This window comes from Polypterus senegalus, chromosome 8, assembly GCF_016835505.1.
Source record: "Polypterus senegalus isolate Bchr_013 chromosome 8, ASM1683550v1, whole genome shotgun sequence".
NCBI lineage: Eukaryota > Metazoa > Chordata > Cladistia > Polypteriformes > Polypteridae > Polypterus > Polypterus senegalus.
In genome coordinates, this window is record NC_053161.1 from 80,800,982 (window position 1) to 80,824,805 (window position 23,824).

At 39.9% G+C, this 23,824-nt stretch overlaps 1 protein-coding gene across 1 annotated transcript in view; it reads right to left on the minus strand.

Moving 5' to 3' along the window:
- Nucleotides 1–22,464, minus strand: part of pfkfb3 (6-phosphofructo-2-kinase/fructose-2,6-biphosphatase 3) — a 75,356-nt gene extending 52,892 nt beyond the window's left edge. Inside the window, exon 1 of the mRNA XM_039761332.1 lies at nt 22,359–22,464. Within this exon, the coding sequence (XP_039617266.1) occupies nt 22,359–22,374 (16 nt within the window). The 5' untranslated portion in view covers nt 22,375–22,464. The remainder of the gene's footprint in view (nt 1–22,358) is intronic.
- Between the last annotated feature and the right edge of the window lie 1,360 nt (nt 22,465–23,824).

Below are 23,824 nucleotides of genomic sequence, written 5' to 3' on the forward strand. Positions count from 1 at the left end.
CCTACAACAGGCAGTTACTCAACTACAAATAAATTACGTCTCAAAAGTAATTTCATGTGTGTATGTGTCAAAATTAAGTTTGTTAATGCAGTGGCCAGAGACCAACATTGAACACAAAACTGGTCTCCTGCAGTCAGTATTTGAGATCATAGCAGGCCAGTAAGTCTAGAGTCAGGAACTAAACAATGGGATGGGCAGAAAAGCCTAAAAAGTATCAAAAAGATTTCTTGTGTGAGAGACAGTTAATGAACAAAGGAGCAGCAGATTTTTTATAGTGGACAATGCAAGGCCCAAGAGTGGCTTATTGTATGTTCCTAATGCCTGCTCTTACTTCATTTTTTGTATGTAAGACCCACATGCTTAAAAAATATATACTCTTCAGATCATTGGGCTATATGTAATATACAGTACATCACATAATAAACTGAAATTTAGTTGTGTGTGCATGGTAAAAAAAAAAATCATTTACCATGAAAGAGGCTTCACTAAAGACTACATCCAGTACAAAAATAAAGCCTCTGAAGAAAACGACACTTTTCATTATGATAAGACATCACACAGAGTGCAACCCAAACTATATAAGTAAAGGAGGAATTCTTTGTATATACATGAATTTATGTGACACGTAAAAGTCTGACAAGTTTTTACTGCCTTAGGACAAAAACATAATAGGGACATCCTAAATAAGCAGAGGTATTTTTGTCCATCAGTCTGGATGCTGATTCATTGCTCTTTTTCTGTTCACACTTTTCTGTCCACATTTGGTCCCAGCTTTGAAACTATTGTTCAACTATTTGCCCCTGGGCTATGACATTTGTCAGTCTTTCAACTTCTTCAAAAGTGGCACATGCCTGGAGTCAGGATAGTTAACCTAAAATGACCTCCTTCAGGCAGGCATCAGCTGTTGTTATACATTTAAACACACAATATCAGAATGTTAGCGCCATCTAGTGTTCAACTGGAGTGGGCAATCTTGTTGTACTTGATGTCTGAAGTAGACTTTCCCTGAACCGAGAGCAGCCAAGCTCCAGAGAATCCAAATATTCTTCCAGGACACAGAAAAAAGTCCCTCTCAAATCTTTATCTACATCTAACAAAAAAAAATCTTTTTTTATTCCTCACAAAATAAGTTTTTGACGGCAATACTGTTTACCACTGATCTTGTCATTAACAAAGTTTGACAAAAGGAAGGATATTAATTTGTTATTTGATGACAGGACCACAGTCTCCCATTACAGTTGTGTGAAATTCATTAGTGGGGAAATCATAAAAAGATCCCACAATAGACAGGACATGGGGGTGTAAACACATTTAAGTTTCTCTGGCCTGTGTCATTCAGAGAACAATCAATAGGATATTTAATAAGGAAATTATTCCGCAGATCTAAAGACAGAAAAGGAGAATAGAATGACAAGTTATTAATACCATTTACTAAAAAACAATTGCAAGAAGAACAGATCAAATCTTGGAACACCAAAGCCTAAGAATAGAATTTTAAGGGGTCAGTATATCAAGTACAGATCTCCTATTATTTTCAGAGTAGATACATTTGAAAAAGATGATTCCTGTTGCTGGGGTTTTGTCTATTGTCTAAGCTGACTTTAAACTTAACACTGTTAAAATAGAAGAACATTGATTTTTTTTTTCAAATATTACTGACTGTATTTGAATACTGTTACCTTTGTACAATGTAATACCTAATGGTACTTGCTGGATAGAACATATAATTGTAAGCATAGAAAAATGCAATTCAGCTTCCTGTCGGTTATTACTGCAGTATTCGTTTCAAACATTTTATTATTAAATGTTTATTTTAAAAAAATATTAGAAAGAAAATTGTTTTTATTTCCTTAGGTGTCATGCTAAAATTATTTTAACCTTTTTACTTTTATCAGGGCTATGTGGGTACCTCAATAGAGTTTCAACTGTATACCTACAACCTTTAATGCGTGTAAACAGCACTGCTATTTGTGAGTTCTATGATTATATTTAAATAGTAGGGAAGTTATTTCTGTTTGCTTGATTTTAAACCCCACATCCCTGATGCATGCCTGGAAAAATGGGAATAATCATGTGGCATACTGGACATGCTTTCTAGACATTTAATGATAGGTATTTAATTAAAAAAAAGAATGCTGCTATTCTTTTATCATTTGCTTGAAAGAAGTATTTAAATAAAGTCAAATGACTTGCATGCTTTCAATTTCAGCTCATTTTTTGAGAGTCCTCTTCCATACTGTTTTTATAGGTCACCAATGAGACATGAGCTGGGAGCAAAAACATCAAAGCTGTTTTGATGATGTTGTGATGCTTGGGGGGTGGGGGGTGGGGAGACTTTATTTCATGGATACTTGAAATAATAGACCTCCATTCATAGTTTTTTATTTTACATGTACAGTAAATGTTTAACTTTGTATTTGGTTGCATTTCTTTGCACATAGCACCATGTCCAGAGAGGCTTCCTGCCTTGCACCCAATGCAACCAAGACAGATCAATGGCCCCAAATTGGACATATCAGGTTGGAGAATGTTAATGTCATTTCTTTACCTGTCATGCAGAAATTTACTGTATATCTATATTGCTTTTGTAAAGAAATATACAGTACATATTTCATGTAAGATCACTAGGAAACATGTGTATGTTTAAATTTACATTACAATAAACACAGAATCTTTACCATTTTCAATATAAACATTTATATCTTATATGGCCTTGGAAGACCACAAGACCTACAGGAAGTAATAGCTGAGTTATGTTTTGACACTTTTGTGAAATGGGATCCTGGTCTCTATATTGTTTTTGTTAAGGATCACCCAAGTGATGCCCTTATTTTATTACTATCAAACAAAATTTTCTAATTAGCACGCCTTATCAATGGCAAGAATTGTGTCTTAAACACTAATGTAGTTTTATGGGACATATACAGTATTTCTGTTTGTGATATCTACATCATTCATTAAATATAAGAAATTTATTTTATACAAACCCAGCCACAGAGGATGCACAAACCAGTTTCTTCGTGCCGGTCCCAAGCCCGGATAAATGGGGAGGGTTACGTCAGGAAGGAAGGCATCCGGTGTAAAATTTTGCCAAATCAATATGCGGACAACAATACAAATTTCCACACTGGATCGGTCGAGCCTCAGGTTAACAACGACTGTCACCAGTACTGTTAGTCAACAGGGTGCTGGCAGAAATTGGGCTACTGTTGGCCAAAGAAGACGAAGAGGGGGGAGACGTGTCTGGAGGCAGGAGGAGAGGGGGAAGGTAAAGAGAGTGGAACTGAGGGTAGGAACTTTGAATGTTGGCAGTATGACTGGTAAGGGAAGAGAGTTAGCCAATATGATGGAGAGAAGGAAGGTTGATATATTGTGCGTGCAAGAGACTAAATGGAAGGGGAGTAAGGCCAGGTGGATCGGAAGATGATTCAAATTGTTCTATCATGGGGTGGATAGGAGGAGAACTGGAGTAGGGGTTATTCTGAAGGAACAGTATGTCAAGGGTGTACTGGAGGTGAAAAGAGTGTCAGACAGAGTAATGATTATGAGGCTGGAAATTGAAGGTGTAATGATGAATGTTGTTAGTGCATATGCCCCGCAAGTTGGGTGTGCGATGGATGACAAAGAAGATTTTTGGAGTGACTTGGATGAAGTGATGAACAGTGTACACAAGGGACAGAAAGTGGTGATTGGAGAGGATTTCAGTGGACATGTTGGTGAAGGGAGGAGACAAAGAGGTGATGGGTAGGTATGGGGTCAAGGAGAGGAATGAAGAAAGTCAGGGGATAGTGGATTTTGCCAAAAGGATGGACATATAGGAGGAATATAGAGTGACGTACAAGAGTGGAGGAAGATGCACACAGGTAGATTACATCCTATGCAGAAGAGTCAATCTGAAGGAGATTGAAGACTGCAAAGTAATGGCAGGGGAAAGTGTAGTTAAGCAGCATAGGATGGTGGTCTGTAGGATGATGTTGGAGATCAAGAAGAGGAAGACAGTGAGGGCAGAGCCAAGGATCAATTGGTGGAAGAAGAAAATGGAAGACTGCAAGGTTGAGTTCAGGGAGAAGGTGAAACAGGCACTTAGTGGTAGTGAAGAATTACCAGAGAGTTAGGAAACTACAGCAGATGTAGTAAGGGTGACAGCAAGAAGGGTGCTTGGCATGACATCTGGATAGAGGAAGGAGGAAAAGGAAACCTGGTGATGGAATGGGGAAGTACAGAAGAGTATACAGAGGACGAGGATGACAAAGAAGAAGTGGAATAGTCAGAGAGATGCAGAAAGTAGACAAGAGTACAAGGAGATAAGGCGCAAGGTGAAGAGAGAGGTGGCGAAGGGCTAAAGAAAAAGGGTATGATGAGTTGTATGCGAGGTTGGACACTATGGAGGGAGAAAAGGACCTGTACCGATTGGCTAGACAGAGAGACTGAGCTGGGAAAGATGTGCAGCAAGTTAGGGTGATAAAGGATAAAGATGGAAACGTACTCACAAGCGAGGAGAGTGTGTTGAGCAGATGGAAAGAGTACTTTGAGAAGCTTATGAATGAAAAGAATAAGAGAGGTTGGATGATGTGGAGATAGTGAATCAGGAAGTGCAACGGATTAGCAAGGAGGAAGTAAGGACAGCTATAAGGAGGATGAAGAATGGAAAAGCCGTTGGTCCAGATGACATACCTGTGGAAGCATGGAGGTGTTTAGGAGAGATGGCAGTGGAGTTTTTAACCAGATTCTTTAATGTAATCTTGGAAAGTGAGAGGATGCCTGAGGAGTGGAGAAGAAGTGTACTGGTGCTAATATTTAAGAATAAGGGGGATGTGCAGGACTGTAGTAGCTACAGGGGGAGAAAATTGATGAGCCACAGCATGAAGTTATGGGAAAGAGTAGTAAAAGCTAGGATAAGAAGTGAGGTGATGATTAGTGAGCAGCAGTATGGTTTCATGCCAAGAAAGAGCACCACAGATGCAATGTTTGCTCTGAGGGTGTTGATGGAGAAGTATAGAGAAGGCCAGAAGTAGTTGCATTTTGTCATTGTGGACCTGGAGAAAATATATATCACGGTGCCTCGAGAGGAGTTGTGGTATTGTATGAGGAATTTAGGAGTGGGAGAGAAGTAAGTAAGAGTTGTACAGGATATGTACGAGGGAAGTGTGACTGTGGTGAGGTCTGTGGTAGGAGTGACAGATGTATTCAAGGTGGAGGTGGGATTACATCAGGGATCGGCTCTGAGCCCTTTCTTATTTGCAATGGTGATGGACAGGCTGACAGACAAGATTAAACAGTAATCCCCATGGACTATGATGTTTGCTGATGACATTGTAATCTGTAGCGATAGTAGGGAGCAGATTGAGGAGACCCTGGAAAAGTGGAGATATGCTCTAGAAAGGAGAGGAATGAAGATCAGTAGAAACAAGACAGAATACATGTGTGCAAAGGAGAGGGAGGTCAGTGGAATGGTGAGGATGCAAGGACTAGAGTTTGTAAAGTGGAGGAGTTTAAATACTTGGGATCAACAGTACAGAGTAATGGGGATTTTGGAAGAGAGGTGAAAAAGAGAATGTAGGCAGGGTGGAATGGGTGGAGAAGAGTGTCAGGAGTGATTTGTGACAGATGGATATCAGCAAGAGTGAAAGGGAAGGTCTACAGGACGATAGTGAGACCAGCTATGTTATGGGTTGGAGACTGTGGCACTGACCAGAAAGACGGAGACAGAGCTGTTGGTGGCAGAGTTAAAGATGCTAAGATTTGCATTGGGCATGATGAGGATGGACAGGATTAGAAATGAATACATTAGAGCAGCGGTTCCCAAACTGTGGTACACGTACCACTGGTGGTACATGGAGCCTTTTCAGGTGGTATGCATCGCGGTCCCTGAAATTTAATTTATCTGTGCAAAACCCTTTATGACAAGCCTGTTGTGAGCAAAAAACAATGAAACTGTTTAAATACAATAATACATGGATTCTCAAATTTAGTGTGGTGTGAAATTTCGTCATCTGAATAAATAAAACCTATTATTCGAATCATTATTTAGTTCATTTAACGCTACCATAATTCTGTTTCGCGGAAGTCAACTTCTACTTCTTCACTGTTTGAGCTTTTGGTCACTAGATGACACTATTTAGTCTTCGGTAACTCTGCCTCACAGAAATCACTCGCGTTTGTTGTTATACGTGTACTGCCGCTGTATCGCATCGTAGTCACTAGATCTAAGCACAAAGCCAATACCATTTCATCTTCGTTAACTGCGTCACATAGAGGCCGAAGGCAGGATTTAGTTTCGGGGCGGAATTTATCAATTTATGTACATGCACAAATTTTTTCATTAATTTTATGCATAATTTCTTCCAATTCTTTAACTTTTATTCAGATTTCGGGGTGGTTTAGACCCGAACTCCCCCCCTTACAGCTCTCCCTCTCTTTCAACAAGGTGTGGGTGGTATGCAACGCAACTCACTTAACCTCAGGTGGTACTTGACGTCCAAAAGTTTGGGAACCCCTGCATTAGAGGGTCAGCTCAGGTTGGACGGTTGGGAGACAAAGTCAGAGAGGCGAGATTGTGTTGGTCTGGACATGTACAGAGGAGAGATGCTGAGTATATTGGGAAAAGGATGTTAACGATAGAGCTGCCAGGCAAGAAGAAAAGAGGAAGGCCTAAGAGAAGGTTAATGGATGTGTTGAGAGAGGACATGCAGGTGATGGGTGTAACAGAACAAGATGCAGAGGACAAAAAGATATGGAAGAAGATGATCAGCTGTGGCGACCCTTAACCGAAAGAAGAAGATTTTATTTTATACATATTTTTTGCATTGTAACAATAATAACTCAAATAGTCTTAATCTTGTAACTCCTTAAGACAAGTTTGCTTCCAAATTTAGATTTTTCTTTTATTTTTTGTTATTTTCTTCATCTGCTGCTGCATGTGGGTCCCAATCCAGGTGGTTCGTCATGTGATGGGTGCGACAACACACTGTATGAGTGCATGCTCCGAACCTCTCTATAAAAACAACATACATCAACTTACTGAAGTTTGACTGATAAACTTTAAGCTTGTTAAGTACAGTATTTTGAACCAGTTATTAAATTCACGTAGAGTATTCCACACAGTCTTCAAACTCTTCATTTACTTTTTTACTGCCTGGTAAACCTACCTTATAAGGTTAAGGATAAATAGTTTCTGATCAGAAATTTTGTTTGGCTGAGGCCACCATTTTAAAAAAGGGATCCAAAAGCATTTGTTCATTTTTCTATCAGCTTTTGTATAGCAATGCATAGTCATATTTAGTGCTGGGAGGTATACCGGTTCATACCGAAAATCATTTTTATGATATGGATTTTTCTTATACCACAATACCGGTTTAAATAGCCTAAACAACGTTTTGGAACGTGGCGCAATGGGAAACTGTTTAAGGGGGGACCTTTTTCACTGCTACACTGCTAAACACGCATGCAACGGAGTACATGCGTTAGTGGAGGTATTAAGCGGTGAAAATGGACAGAGAACATTCAGAAACTGAAGCTGTAGCAGACTATAAAGTTGAACATGATGACACAGAAGAACTTTTGCCAAAAAAAGGAGCCGTGTCTATTGTCCGATGTGGACCAAACAACTATTTACTGCAAATGTTGTCGCCAGAGGCAATTTGCTGCACCACCTTAACCGCAAACATGCTTTGGTGTACCATGAATGTATGGAATTAAGATTGGCACCCTCCACGTCCTCAGGTAAAACTGAAAAAGCTAGAGGACACTCGAGTCAGATGTCACTTGTAGACGCATTTGCTAGAGGAACTGCCTACAACAAAAAAAAGCAAGTGGTGGATCGTGATGACCAACGCCATTACAAATCCATATAGCTAACATGCCAGTGGACAGAGATTGTTAACATTAACAGAAAGTGTAGTTGGTTTACAAAAAATATTTACTATTTATTCCTTTTCTAAGACATGTTCAGTGACAAGCACCTCTGGATATTTTACTCAGTCTACATGCACATGCCTCTTTGGATGGTTGGAAATATGTTGTCAAAATTATAGTTTAAGTTGTTTGCAAAATTTGTTCAATAAAAAAGTTCTATATTTTGACTGCATCTGTCATGCAATGTGATTCCTTCTCTTCATTAGAATCCCCTTGAAAACTATCACTTTATGAGGCCATGCAAATTTAGTACTTCTCCCTTACATGTTATTATATCACTTTTCCTTAGTACTGATGCTGTTTCCTCAGTTTCCAAGGTCATGAACAGATGACTCTTACGGAATTTTTCTCTAAACAGTGTACTTCTTTGAATATATATATAATTACAAATATAATGTATGTATCCATCCATTTTATGAAGACACTCTTAGTAGGTATCTGACCTGTCCTGAGTAAGATGTAATATTGCATGCTTTACTCATGTGTAATTTACTCACTGCAAATTCATTTTATCTAGTACAGGATTATACAGAGCACCCTCACTCACTTACACTAAGATTTAAATTATATACTGTATATATGTTCGTTTGTCTGTCCAGGATTTTAAATCACATGTAGCTCATAAACTGTTTGAACTATTGACATGAAATTTGGTACACATATACCACATGACATCTACTATACGCTTTCGGAGTGATGATTTTTATAAAATTTTTTTTTTTTAATCAACTCTTGGCAGCGCGCAACAGGGTGGCCGTGCGCCGTTCTCATTCCCTACCACCTTCGCTAATCATTCCTGAGGCAGATTGAAGACTTGTGCCAGCTTAAGTGAAAAATTAAAGAAAATGTACTAAGTAATTGCAATACAAAAACTAACTTAATCGGTTTTAATGCAAAAAGATGCCGACGAAAAAAGAGAAGCAGCGGGCTGCTAGGGTGGAGAAAAGAAGAGCTGCTCAGGAAGCAGCAAGCACATCAACCTCTGAGCAAACGAATGTTAAACAGAGACAGAGAAAGAGTATGAAAACTAGGAATGCTCAGGTCAAGTGTATTCACTGCATGTTATCGTACAGTACACCATTACTGGTATATATATATAACATACATACACACACATATATATATATATATAAAAAAAAATATATATATATATATATATATATTTTATATATATATATATATATATATATATGTGTGTGTATGTATGTGTATATATAAATAAATATGCCAACGCAATTACTTATTTAATGATCAGGACAAAATAGTTTAAATAAGAATTAAAAATAAATGTAAAATTAAACATCCACTCCCCCTGCTTGAAGATTCCCATGTAGTTCTTATTATGAATGTTTATGAATGTGATTTTATGAAAATAGCATTATCTGTCTATCTGCTTGCTGTTGTGGATACAATAGGACTCCTCAACAACAGGTGGCCATGCTTGGATATGGTAGGTGGGAGGCTTCACAACCAGCCAACAAAGGTCTACCACATCATGATTGCATGTGCTATGCTACATAATGTGGCACAGCATAATAATTTTCCACCCTGCAGTGTTGCAGGGCCAGGCGTGATTCTCAAATGAGAATACACTTCTGTGGAGAATCTGTTAAAAAGTTTGCAGTGAACTGCAGCGAAATCCTGCACTGCAGAAGCTACGCCCACAGCACATCTTCTTAAAACACCCACCTCTAATACCTCCTGTCTGTGAACGTGAAACCTCCAGAGTTTTAGGGAAAGAGCAGAAGAAACTCAGCAAAGAACTGAGAGAAAATAAAACATTAAAACTGAGGTTATCAATTCTGGACCTCAGCAGTACAAGGCAACTGAAGCTTATTAATTAATTGGTATGTTGTAAAGAGCGCTGCGACAGAGTAGTGACACACGCACATACATACACAGACCACTGCAGCCTCTTGGATCCTTGTTTGAGAAGTACTTCTGTCTGCTACAATATATTTCTGTCATTTTAACTATTACATCACTATATGGCAAAACAACAGCAAAAGAGTTTAGACAAGCATCATGGTCTATGTATACACTTTGTGTTAAAATGCCACAGCTATACTCTGGCATGGCAAGTTTGCATTTCAAATTAGACAGTAATGTTAACTCACTTTAGTTGCTTGCTTAAACGTGCAGTCAGAAGGTGGGTGCTCTACAGCCTTGTCTATGATTTACTGATGTTGTTAAGTACTGTTGTTTTTTAATGGTACTGAAATCAAAGTCAAAGCAAACTTTATTGCCATCTCAACCATATACAAGTATACAGATAGACAAACTTGTGAAGCTCAGGGTCCACAGTGTAACAACACAAAGTGCAAATAAAAATTCTGAATCTTCTGTGGCTCTTCGTTATTAACTCCTCCTGCACTATTATTGAAACGCTGAAGAACAGAGAACACACGCAACACCTACGACAATGCATCTTTCATGTTTACCACTCGTTCTTTAATGTCATTGAATGTGATTGTCTAATGCTACAGAAAGGTTCTTCCCTTGCAACAGGCTATGTTTATTTTTAAAATGTGCAATGTGCTCTCTGAACACAGGGCTTGTTTAGGAAATTTTTTCGACTGTAGACTTTTTATTGTAATCAAAAGCTTGCTTTCTGTCGGACCAAGTTAACAAGAGCACCACTGCCCTTTGCAGTTTAAAATTATTTTTTTCCATATGCATTTTTCTGTTTTTTGGTGTAAACATTTTTTATGCCCAAAGCCACACAAAGTTTTATAAATGAGACCCCTGGTATGAAGACTTATCTGTGAGTCTGTAGGTGAAACAGGAATATTTTAAATTAGCAAAGTTTTACTTTAAGCTAAAGAGTATAGTCTTTAGTACAAATGTCATAATTTAGAATTCATCAAGATTAGCAGAAATATTTGACCAGGACAGACTGATGTAACAAAACAAGTGTCCTTAATTAACACTAGAATCACCGAAGCCTTACAAATAAATCCCAGCCATCCTTAAATCCCTTCACAACTCTCCATCAGCATCTTTTGTTTTGTAAATGTGTTGATCGGCACAAGCAGCCTGCTGTCCCATCCCCCGCCTTGATGGAACTCAACCCTGCCATCTCAAGCCAAGGCTCCTTATCTGCGTGTGAGGTTCCTGGAGTTGTATAGGGTAAATAATACAGTATATCATTATTTGAAATACATGTATTTCATGTGTGTTCCGTTTCTACAAAGATCTGGGTAAGTGTAGGATGAAAGGAAATGTGAGGCAAGAAATGCTGAACACATACCTAAAGCAGATTTTTTTTCCATGTTATACTAATAATGACATGAAGTGTATAATGTGTGAAGACCTTGGTCCGAATATCAAGTAAACACGTGCGCTTTTATTCAAGAATATAACCAAAGAAAAAAAAATCATTTGATTTACATGTTGTGGTCAATGAGTTAAAAATTCAAGCTCAAATGTCAATTGAGAGGAAGTTGATACATTTTCTTGAATGGTGCAGAGGTAAGAACTGCTGCCTTATAACCCAAAGGTACCGGGTTTTAGTCTCAGTGCTCCGAGTATTGAGCTGCTGCTATTATTATTACTATAATATAATAAAAACATACATTTGATTTGAGTCTGTAACACCTGGTGTAAATTTTGGCTACTTGTAAAAGTTAGCACTTGTTTTTTGTAATATTCAGTTTTATTCTGTCAGTAACGTTCACGTGGTACAACGAACTTGCCTCTCCCTCTCTAAATTGGTGGTATTTATCTCCATTCTTTTCACAAGAGCAGCGATGACCACAGTTGGTGCTGTGGCTGATGCCTGCTCAGAACTATTTGTTGTACCAGCAATCAAAGATACAATGTCCCATGACCACTATCAGACTATCATACGGCATTTGCTCTTTGACAACAAAGACACCTGTGCAGAATGTGTGAAAAATGACAGATTTGCAGTGGTTTCGGACATCTATCACGTTTTGTTGAGAATTGTGTTTTGAGTTACAACCCAAGGCAAAGACTTTCTGAGTCTGTGGTCATAAAGCTTATGGAGTCGTTTCTGGACAAAAGCAGAACCATAACAACAGACAGCTTCTTCACAGCGCTTTCCCTGGATAACAGACTGCTGACACAACAAGTCACTTCAGTATGCGAGCAATTCACCATTCTAGTGTTTAGAGCTGGCAGTGCCATGCTGACGGTGTACATGCCCAAAAAGAAGAAGCCTTTGATATCATTCTGTAACAGCCAGTGTAAAGTTTTGCTACCTGTAAAAGATATCACTGAAGGGGTATAACCAGGCACACAAACGCTGGTGAATCATGTCTTCTAAGGGCCGATTTATACTTCACGATCAGAACACGTACGCGCCCGCATCATGGCTGCCCACAGCGTTCCCAGCGTTCATTTCATGCTTCCTCTGAGCAGGTCCTCAGAAATTAACGCGCAGCGCGCGAGTTGCAGTACCAGCAAAAAGTCGGGGGGCACAGTGTGCAAAAAGTCGGAACGTGACGTCAGAGTCTCTGTTTACTATCTACATGTGACAGCAAGCCTCTATGGAAATCCTTCGGGGATCGATGTGCATGCTTTGCTATTTGCTGAATGGTTCAAAGTGGTGAAGCAAAATGCCGACATACAGATGCATTCGTGGTGCTTATATATTCAAGCGTCGCATATTCCCGATCGTAATAACACGATACATTTTAAAAGTCATCTTTTGTGCCCTCTATTTTTTATTTTTTTACTTTACCTGCTGTCAGGTCCAAGAAGCTCGTAGTAATTAAAAACTGGGATGACGTTTACGATGGTCTGCTTTAATAATAAAGTAAACTACGAGGTTAAAGTGGACATTTCGAGATTAAAGCCGAAATTTCCACTTTAATCACAAAATAAACATTTTCACCGTGTCTTTTATTTTTTTCTCAGTGGCTCAAATACAGCGCTATACATTATGTTGCCGATGTGAAGTTGCAAAAAAAAAAACAATAGACGGCACAAAAAATGGTATGTTAGACTTTTGAAATTTTTGGTGTCATTACGATCGGGAATATGCAACGCTTGAATATAAAAGCACCACGAATGCATCTGTATGTCGGCATTTTGCTTCTCCACATTAAAGCATTCATCCCGTAGGATCTGCATAGAGGCTTTCTGTCACATGTAGATAGTTCCCGAACGTAATGACACGATACATTTTAAAAGTCTCACATACCATCTTTTTTATTTTTGCAACTTAACAACAGCAACATAATGTATAGCGTTATATTTGAGCCACTGAGAAAAAAATAAAGGACACGGTGAAAACGTGTATTTTGTGATTAAAGTGGAAATTTCGGCTTTAATCTCGAAATGTCCACTTTAACCTTGTAGTTTACTTTATCATTAAAGCAGACCGTCGTAAACGTCATCCCAGTTTTTAATCCCTATGAGCTTCTTGGACCTGACAGCAGCGGAAAGCCGCAATAGATCGCCACACAGAACAAATTAAATGTATGATATTCCAACTCTCTGCACATTTAGAATCTTTAGATTTATACTTGATATCACTTTCATGATGAAATGCATTAAAGTGTGTATGTTACATTTTACATATAATTTTGTTTAAATAATGAATACTGTTAATTACACACATGGGGGAATAATTACACACATGGGGGTGTCACGGTGGTGGAGCAATAGCACTGCTGTCTCGCAGGGAGTTATGTTGCTGGTATATGCTGCTTGTATTCCACACTGTGCTCCGGTTTCCTTCCAAAGATATGAAGATTTGGGGATTTGGTGCTGCTAAAATGACGCTAGTGTATGTGTGTGCTTGTATTCACCTTGCAATGAGCTGAGGCCTCGTCAAGGGACTGTTTCTCACTTGTGCCCAGTGCTTGCTGGAATGGACACATCCCTGGATTGATGTATTTAATCAAAAAACATTCTTTTCAGAGATATTGCGGTAAGGTGTGTGGAGGACTGCCGACTTCGTGTTCCGGCCCTCACCCCCAGGCCGCCAGGAGGAGCTCTCGCAACAGCAGGATCGTGCCCCGAGTTCCAGCAGGGCCTCATGGACTATGTAGTGTTTATACACAGCCCTGCTGGATACCTTGGGGGCCACCGGGAGTCGATGTAGGGGGGCTCGTGGGCTCTTATGTGCCCTATAACTCGGGAGTACGCCACGGTCCGCGTGACAGGAAGGAACGACGTGCTCCCGGGTTGAAGAAAAGGACTGTTTACCCTGACCCGGAAGGAATAAGGAACTGTGGACAGATTTGGCAGGAACACCTCCGGGTCAGGGTGTATAAAAGGATTGTGGGGAAGCCCTGACACTGAGCTGAGCTGGGTGGAAGGGTGGTTAAGTGTCTGGGTGTTGGAGGATTGTGTGTTTATTGAGAAGAGAGGAGTGGCGGTGCTTGGTGCACATTATTAGTATAATAAATAATAATTGTGGACTTTTTACCTGGTGTTTGGAGTGGTACCTGAGGGTTCGAGAGGTGGATCAGAACCTCTACGCCGACAGGTGTCATCAGAATTTAATAGGTGTTCTAGGCAATTCACAACACAGAGAAGCCGAACATGTTCTCACCGTGATAATATCTCGCACTGCCACCTGGTGGATTCCTCCAGATTTACGTAAAGTACGTGTGCAAGTATGAACACTACAACGCTTGCGTAGCAGGAGTGTCTGCTGTAGCATGCGTCGCGTGAAGTATAACTTCGGCCTTAGTATCTTGTTGTCACTTGAATTTTTTGTTATTCAGTTTTATTCTTGAATAAAAGCACACTTGTTTCGTTATACCTTTGTGAAAGTGTTTGTTTTATATTCCAGCAACCACTTGAATGAGATTAAATCCATTTCTGCCTCTCTCGCGCACACACATTATTTGAAAACGCTATGCCAGATCTTGCCTGTACTCTGCGTTATGGCGCATGATACTGAAAATGCTAACAGAGCAGAGTACAGGCAAGATCGAAAAAAAAAATGTTCAAATGACAACTCATGTTCAAATGGCATGGCGTTTTTTCGATCTTGCCTGGTCGAAAGGTTGAAAAAATGCTATGCCATTTGAACATGAGTTGTCATTTGAACATTTTTTTTCATTGATCGCAACATTTAAATCAAATGATTTTTTTTCTTTGGTTATATTCTTGAATAAAAACGCATGTGTTTATTTGATATTTGGGATGAAGCCTTCACACTTTATACACTTCATCTCATTATTAGTATAACATGGAAAAAGTTTCTACTTTAGGTATGTGTTCAGCATTTCTTGCCTCACATTTCCTTTCATCCTACACTTACCCAAATCTTTGTAGACACGGAATACACATGAAATGAATGTATTCCAAATAACGATATACTGTATTATTTGCCCTATTCAACTCCAGGAACCTCACACGCAGATTAGGAGCCTTAGCTTGAGCTGGGAGAGTTGAACTCTGTCAAGGCAGGAGATGGGGCAACAGGCTGCTTGCTGCTTGAGCTGATCGACACATTTACAAAACAAAGGCCATCGATGGAGAGATGAGAAGGGATATAAGGTGGGCCGGGATTAGGTGTTTTTTCGTAGGCTTTGGTAATTCTAGTGTTAACAGTTTTTTCCTGATTAAGCAGAGTGCCTTGGATGTCTAAGAATTATAAATAATTATTCATTTCAATATTGTTTCAGTTCAGCCTTAAACCTACTTTAGGTACCTGTGCTGGACCCACTTGGTACCTTGGTATATAAATAAAGGAAACTTTGATTTATCCAGAGCTTCAGTTGATAATTTAGTAAAGAGAAAATATCTGACATAGCACACATACTAACAGAAAACAAACTCACTTAGAATAACGAAAAAGATGGAGGGTATGTGGACAAAGCTAATGCCCTGAACCAATTTTTTAATAGACTTAACTTCCCAATGCCACCTTCTTCCAATGACCAGTCTCCCAACATCATCCTTACAACAATATCAGCTATGTCAACTGGTATGGCCAATGACGAATCAACCTTTGACCATCAGTATGTGCTGTTCATAACTGAAGATCAAGTAAGGAGACAACTGAGGAAGCAACCTACAGGAAAAGCTGCAAGACCAGATTAAGTCAGTTTTCAAGTTTTTAAGGTCTGTGCTATCCAAATTTGTGGCATCCTCTATCACCTGCTCAGTCTGAATCTAACATTCCAGAAATTGCAGCTGCACTGGAAAACATTCTGCATTGTTCCTGTTCTAAAGAAGACAGGTGCCTCTTCAACTAATGGCTATAGACCAGTGGCACTTACGCCTCACATCATGACTACCTTTGAGAGGCTGATCCTAAACTATATAAGTTCTCTTGTGGTAGACCACCTTGCCCACTGTAGTTTGTGTATTGGACAAAGATAGGAGTGGAGGATGCAATTACAGTATCTAACTGCTCCACAAAGTGTACTCTGTCCTGGGCAAAGCTGGTAGCACGATGAGAATTATGTTTTTTTATTCGTCCAGTGCCTTCAATACTATCCAGCCATCCCTGTTAAGGGGTACATTTAGAGATATGCAGGTGAATGAGCCTATGCTGCCCTAAATAATGGACTATCTCTTGGGCAGACCACAGTTTGTAAGAGTCAAGGACTGTGTTTCTTACATGGATGTGAGCAACACTGGAGAATCACAAGGAATAATCCCATCTCCTCTTCTCTCCACTCTGTACACCTCAAACTATAATTATAAAACCATGTCATGTCACTTGCAGAAATTCTCAGATGACTCTGCACTTATGGGGTGTACTGATAAAGGGCATAAAAAATAGTATAGGAGTCATGGGGAAAAGTTTGTTGGTGCAAAGAAAATTGGCTGCATCTTTAACATCAGCAAAACAAAGAAACTGGTTATTGACTTTCTAAGCACCAAAGAGCCTCCATGTCCGGTCACTATTCAGGGAGTGAATGTAGAGGTGGAGCACTCCTACAAGTACTTGGTGGGCCAAATCAATGACAGGTTGGACTAGTCTCTGAACAAAGAGGAACCATATAAGAAAGAGCAAAGCAGTCTCTTTATTCTTAGGAGACTGTCTTCCTTTAATGTGGATAGTGACATCTTCTGCAATTTTGTGATGGCCAGAGTGTTTTTCTACGCTGTGGTGTGCTGGGATGGTAACATCACTTCAAGGAGGCTCACTGAATTAACAATCTGATTAAAAGGGCAGGCTCAGTTCGATGACTTGCCACTCGACCCAGTAGTAGGGGAGGAGAGAAACAAAACTGAGTGCCATTATGAACAACGTCGCACATCCTCTCTCAGATACACTAAGACAGATTACAGTAAAACCTCACTTATCTGTTAGTCTCCACTAACCCAGTGTCTACCTATTACTACTACCTAACGATATGCCACAAGCTATGCACATTAGAACATCTCTACCTTGTGCTAGGATTCCCCAGCACCACGTCATGCTGCATTTTAAAATCACAGTGTCAGTTACATACCTTCAGTTTTAATAATGTTTCGTAGCTTTTCTCTTTTTTTTATAATTAAACTACTATACATTGTTATAGCAAATAAATGTATGAGTGTGGTGTTGGAATTGTCACAAAAAATTTTAATTATTAAATGTTTACGAAATGACAAAAGTGCCTCAAGTATTGCTTCAATTCACAGAGTAGTAATAACAACAGTGACTAATATAAAGTGTGATACCAAGAAAATTGAAAACCGTGTCGAAAATGGAAACCATCGATAGTAATGTTATTCTATATTAATGTTAATGTTCTTCTGCATTGTAATTTTCTTTTTAATTCTGTTATGTTTTGTTAATATATTGTGATGTACAGGCAGCTTGTGATGCACTGTAGAGGAGGAGAAAGGGTGGAATGAATGGTATAAGTGAAGGGACCGAGTGTAGGGCTTCTGTTTGGTGAGTGGGGACTGTGTGGTGCTTTGCCCTGTGAGCATTGTGTGCTGGGCTATAAATAAACTGTGTGTTGTGTGGACTAAAACCTGTCTCCTGCCTGTCTGTGTCTGGTTTAGGGCGCATAGGCTTCACAGGTGTTATTAAATTATATATACCTTTCTTAAAAATGTGTAATCCAATTTGTGCCCACAAATTGGATTTGAAGCATTTTTCAATATTTCCAGCCATTAGCAGGCTGCTGTTATTATACTTTTACTGAAAAATTAGGATTTGCTGTTTATTGCTATGATTTGTTACTTTAAATGTTGCAAATGAAAGTGGTTTGGACTAAGAATATCTGTAATATTTCTTTAAAATGCTTTTTAAAATTCTCATCCATTTTAAACCAATGGAAGAATTAGGAAATCACTGATGCTACACCACTTGGCAATACTTATCTATCTTCAGTCTTCTCAACTTAAAAGGATGTAGATGATGGATTCAATTCTCACACAGAAATTTTTATGTTGAACTGATTCTTCATAAATTTGGGTCATGAAGCACAGATTAGTGAGACTAATTTCAAAATGGAGAAAACGACCCTGTAGGTTGATAATTTAACTCTCAGTGCAGACATCCAGCGGGTTGGCCTTTTTTTCTAAATACAGTATAATAATATAACTCAATAAGCCTTGCAAATCTGTCTCAATTTCAACATACAGTACAAGCCAAAAGATTGTGGGTTGAGTTGTACAAGTGAATCATAAATCTAGCATAGAAATGTATTAGTGTAGGAGGGAAAAATCACAGAATAACCTAGCCTTGTCAAACCTGGTTAATCCAATTAAGGGTCTTGTGGGAGGCAGCCCGGCCTGGCATTATCAAATGCAAAGTGTGAGTGGTGAATCGGTCCATTGCATAGGTCACTCATACCTACTCCTGCATACATAATAACACCAGGTGTGCTAAGATGTCCATGGTGAAATGCAATCTTTAAATAAATCGGGTCCCGGTGCATGCAGGCTCTGAACGGGTGCTGGTATGGACATGCCGGCGCTCACTCCAGAATTGATTTGGGTGCTTGGTTGACTGCGCATTCACATGCAAATGCAAGCAGATCTGTCAGGTACCTCAGTCATACATCGAAGTAGGTGCAGGACAACACCTGCTCCCAACTCGGCAGTATATAAGGGAGCCTGCATGGCAGAGATGGAGATCAAAAAACAAAAGAGATCAGAAACAAAAACGAGAATGTAAGAACACAGGTTAGGGGAGAGGCACGACAGTCACGATCCCGTGTTGCTAGGAAAGGTTTTAACCTTGTTTTTATTGGAGATATTAATGGAACATTTTAAGTTTCATGCTTTAATGGATTATTTATTTATGGTCTAGTCTGGATGCACTGCACTTTGGACACTGTGTGTTTTTTTAATAAAAGCACAGAACACTTTTGCACCAACCCTTGCTGACTGTTTTTGTCCTCATTTACCCAGCTCATCTTGGTTCATGACTATTGAGGGTTCTAGGTTCAAAAGGTTCCCAGAAGAAACCAGGGAGCTTGGAGCCAACCATCATACTGGGCCATTTCAGAATCACAAATTAAACTAGCATGCACAGGTAAATAATTGAAAGAAGGATGAAAACATGGAGTAACATCTACTGTAAAAACAAGACTTCTATTCAGTCTAATTTTTGTGTTACATTTTAGGGTGAAATTAACTTTCACCCTTTTTTCCTTGTGTAAATATATGCTGACAAATTTTACACTGTTAAATAATTGTGCCATATACAGTACATATTAATGGTTAAAGGTGCTCCTTTTTCAAGGGAGCTCCAGTTCCCTGTCACAATCCAAAGACACACTAACTGGCATTGTGAAGAAGAGAGACTACAGTTAACCCATTGGATGTATATATGTCCTATCAATGGTTGTTTCTTATTTTCTATTCAATCCTACTAGGATGAACTATGGCTTCTGGTAACCATGTACTTAAAAACATGAAACCAGAGTTTGGTAAAAAATTGACACTGAGAATAAAACTGGAAGGCAACAAGAATCAATACTAAATGAGCAACTTCCTTGTGAAATTTTATTCATTAAAAACGCAGCATGAAATGTTTTCAGCTGGACCATGAAATCTATAAGGCTTTCTCAGAATTCAATGGATTCTTCCTTTGTACATTACTTTTCATACAGTAGATATGGATATGCGTGTGCATTATCCTTCTAGTAATATGTATACTGTAGCTTCTGCTTCTGACATTTATAGGAAGTTTCACATGTTAAAAATGTTAAGATGTAAGAGATATGAGTCAAAGAGATGCCTAACCATCAAATAAATTATTTACTGAATCAAACCAGTGATTTCAGAGTTGTCAGTTAAACTAGTCTCTTGGATTTGGGAGGCAATAGCTTTAGTCACTGCATTAACATTTGGGTGGGTTTTCCTGCCACACCCCAAGAAGGTCAGCTGAGAGTAACTACCAACTCTCATAGGGCACACATATAAGGACAACAAGTGGGTAATCTGACCACATAGCAATGGACTATGAAACAAAAGTAGTATTACTGAAGAAAACCCACTGAGTGCAAGACTAGAATCTGGGCATGCAGGCATGAGGTAGCAAGGTTACGAACCATGTCACCCTGACAGCAAGTTCAAATATGGCCCAACCACCATTACAACAATAAAGAAAAAATGTTAACATTAATATACAGTACACACCAGTACTGGGTCACGTTAAAAGTAATAAAATCTTAACATGTCTTTACCCAGATTTAACAGGGCAAAATACTGACACTTAGAAAAAGACTGTGGCTTTAAGGTACCTGACCATTACAAAATATATATTTCACGTAATCTTGGGATATTCAATGATTGGTTAGTCCTGCTAGGCAGGTGATTTGATGGTGATAATTAGTGTTATGAATATTGCCCATTTATAAAATGCAAAAATCTGCCCCAAGTGTGTGTTTGCTGTGTGTGCTTTATGTATGTGTTCACCATGCAATGGACTGGAGTGCTTGCTGTCCAGCGTTTGTTCCTGCCTTGCACTCTGTGCTAGGTGGGATAGTCTCCAGCCCAAGCTGCAACCCTGGTCTGGATTAAGCGGGTTAGAAAATTACATGACCATATAAAATTACAGGATTAACAGGCACAAATATACAAAAATCCCTGTCGCATTATACAGGGATGGGTGCTACACATTGGTGGTGGTTGAAGTGGTTTCCCACTGTCTAAGCGCTTTAAGTAGCGAGAAAAGTGCTACATAAATGTAATTGTTATTATTTAAAAATAATTACATATCCTACTGTACACACAATAAATGTCCTGGCACAGAGGTTTGTGATGTTGCCTCAAAGCTCTCATTTAAGGTTGAACTCCCAGTCCCACCACAGTCTGTGTGGCTTTTCACATTTTTGCAGCAGCATTGTAAATTGTCTTGATGGTAACGCTAAAATGAAATCTGGGTGTTGTGTAAATGTGCGGACTGACAGTTTTTCCTCCTACCACTCAATAGGTGGATTAGACGAGTACAGAAATGTCTGATGGGCACACAAAAATTGCAATAAGCCAGAAACACAAGCGCAACAGAAAATACATATGAGGAAGGTGTGGATCTACTAGAGATAGGCCCCCTGGGGCGTTTCCAATATTTCGTTGGCACGTTTCTTGGACTATGAACTAAGCGCTTCTGTAAATGTTTGCCAGGGGTGACACGCTGTTAGCCGTAAACCGCGATTAGGTAGGAAACAGAGAGAGGGTGCGGAGAGTGCTACGTGCCCTGCAGGAACAGGAAAATCGCTGACTGGCATTTGTCAGCGAACGGCAGGTTATCTGAACCAAATCATCCTTTTTTGTTTTGTTGTCAGTGTAGTATGAAGGCAAAGAATTTGGAAGGCCCTACGCCCCTTTTTTCTTCTTATCGTAAATGCAGAGCAGTGGAGGTCGGGAATCCCAGCGCTACCCTAAATGAGAGAATTTTCTGACTGTGCCCTCTGATTTGTTTTCACCTGCTATTTCTCTGTTGTCATATCAAGCAAGAATTTCAAGCAAAGTAAAAATAAGTTTTAAAAAAATTAAGGGATACACTCCACCCCAGCTCCGCGGTAGGCTACAAATGGACTCCTTCGACTGTCGCGTGAGGGATTGGGGGTGAGGGGCTCTGCACCTCTAAACACCCTAAACGAAACAACTTCTCAACTGGGAAGTTTCCAGCAGGTTCGCACATAATGGTTTATCACCGAAACCATTTCATCCGTCAGGACTGCGGGTGCTAAAAGTAACCCTGCGCTGAGCACCGCACTCACAGCTGCCCGATTAACATTGGAAACGTCACGCGAAAGCATGGGGTATTTAAACGCAAGTCTTCGGAGATGCGAAGCAGAAGCAGCGCTCACCACAGTGCAGCATCTAATCGTATGCGTTATCTGACAACTGCCATTTCACAAAACAGCAGAGGCCAGGCTGAGAGTCATTGCCGGGAGATGCAGACCGCTGATCTGGTAACACACCGGTCCAGCCGCGAGCGCGCCTCGCCCTTTCCGTTTGGTTTTTATGATATATAAAATACAATAGTAATCTCGACCTTGCATGTTCGAAATAGTAACCGTCCTGTCTGACACTAGCCATCGGGGTACGCTTACCTCTTCGTTTAGACATCGTCGGGCTCCCACCTTAGAAAACGAAGCAAAGCGGACCCTTTTCTTGGCGCGCAGCTCACAGTAGGTGCAGCTGAATGAGGAAGTCCGCGTCGCGCACAGCCCAGTCTCCAGACTCCGCATTGCGAAGCTCACCGCCCACCTAAATTCATCAAACACGCTTTTCAGCACCCTCTCTCGAATTATGGTTATTTTATCATTATTTGGTGAATACAAAAACTGCGCAAGAGACAGTGAAAAACAACGGTGCAATGGCATTTCTTGGCTTGTGGGAGCCGAGGCTGTAGCTACCCACTTGTCCTGTAAGCAGCGTCCACAAGGAACTGGAAAATCGTAATGGGGTAAAGTTTTGTACTTTTGCTGTATTTAGAAATTACTGTAATAACGTAAAGGTCAATACCAACGCGAGAAGCGCAATAGAAGAATGAACAAAATTGAAAAGCAGAGGTACCGTGCACCCACTGTCCAAAGTTCGTAGTGTTTGCACACTTTGCATGTTCTTCCCTGGGACGTGTGTGTGTGTGTTTTTCCCTCCCATACATCCACGCGCCCGTTAGGTTAATTGGCAATTCTGTATTGGCACCAAGAATTTGTACGTGAATGGACACAGCAGCGGACTGCCGTACACTTGTACCCACCGCTATCACGATGGAATAAGATACTGCGAGCCTGAAATACATTGAACGGGGTGGAGAACATTTGCATGGGATAATAAACACGGGTTTCCATGTACTACAGTCAGAATCCCCTAATCAACAAGCCAGTTTCCCCCCATTCTGAAAATGTAAACCTCTTATGTATTGTTTAGTAATATACACATATAATAGAAGCTGTTTACCAAAAACAAAAGGCTGAATTAGTGCAAGCCACCCTAATTCTGGGGTGTTCATAAGAAATGTAATGATTTACTTTATCAGGTCGAAGTACATAATAAACAAGAATAGTGGCGTCAGATTTTTTGAAATGTTAAAATGTGTGCTTCATTTTAAATGTTTAAAGTCTGAATATTCTTGATTGCAATAGAATCATCATACATCTGCATCAGGAGTGGGCAGGAGGAGGAGTATAGGAAGCTAATCAAAGACTTTGTTAAATGGTGTGACTCAAACCACTTACACCTGAACACCAGCAAGACCAAGGAGCTGGTGGTGGATTTTAGGAGGCCCAGGCCCCTCATGGACCCTGTGATCATCAGAGGAGACTATGTGCAGAGTGTACAGACCTATAAATACCTGGGAGTGCAGCTGGATGACAAATTGGACTGGTCTGCCAATACTGATGCTCTGCGTAAGAAAGGTCAGAGCCGACTATACTTCCTTAGAAGGTTGGCGTCCTTCAACATCTGCAATAAGATGCTGCAGATGTTCTACCGGACGGTTGTGGCGAGTGCCCTCTTCTACGCGGTGGTGTGCTGGGGAGGCAGCATAAAGAAGAGGGACGTCTCACGCCTG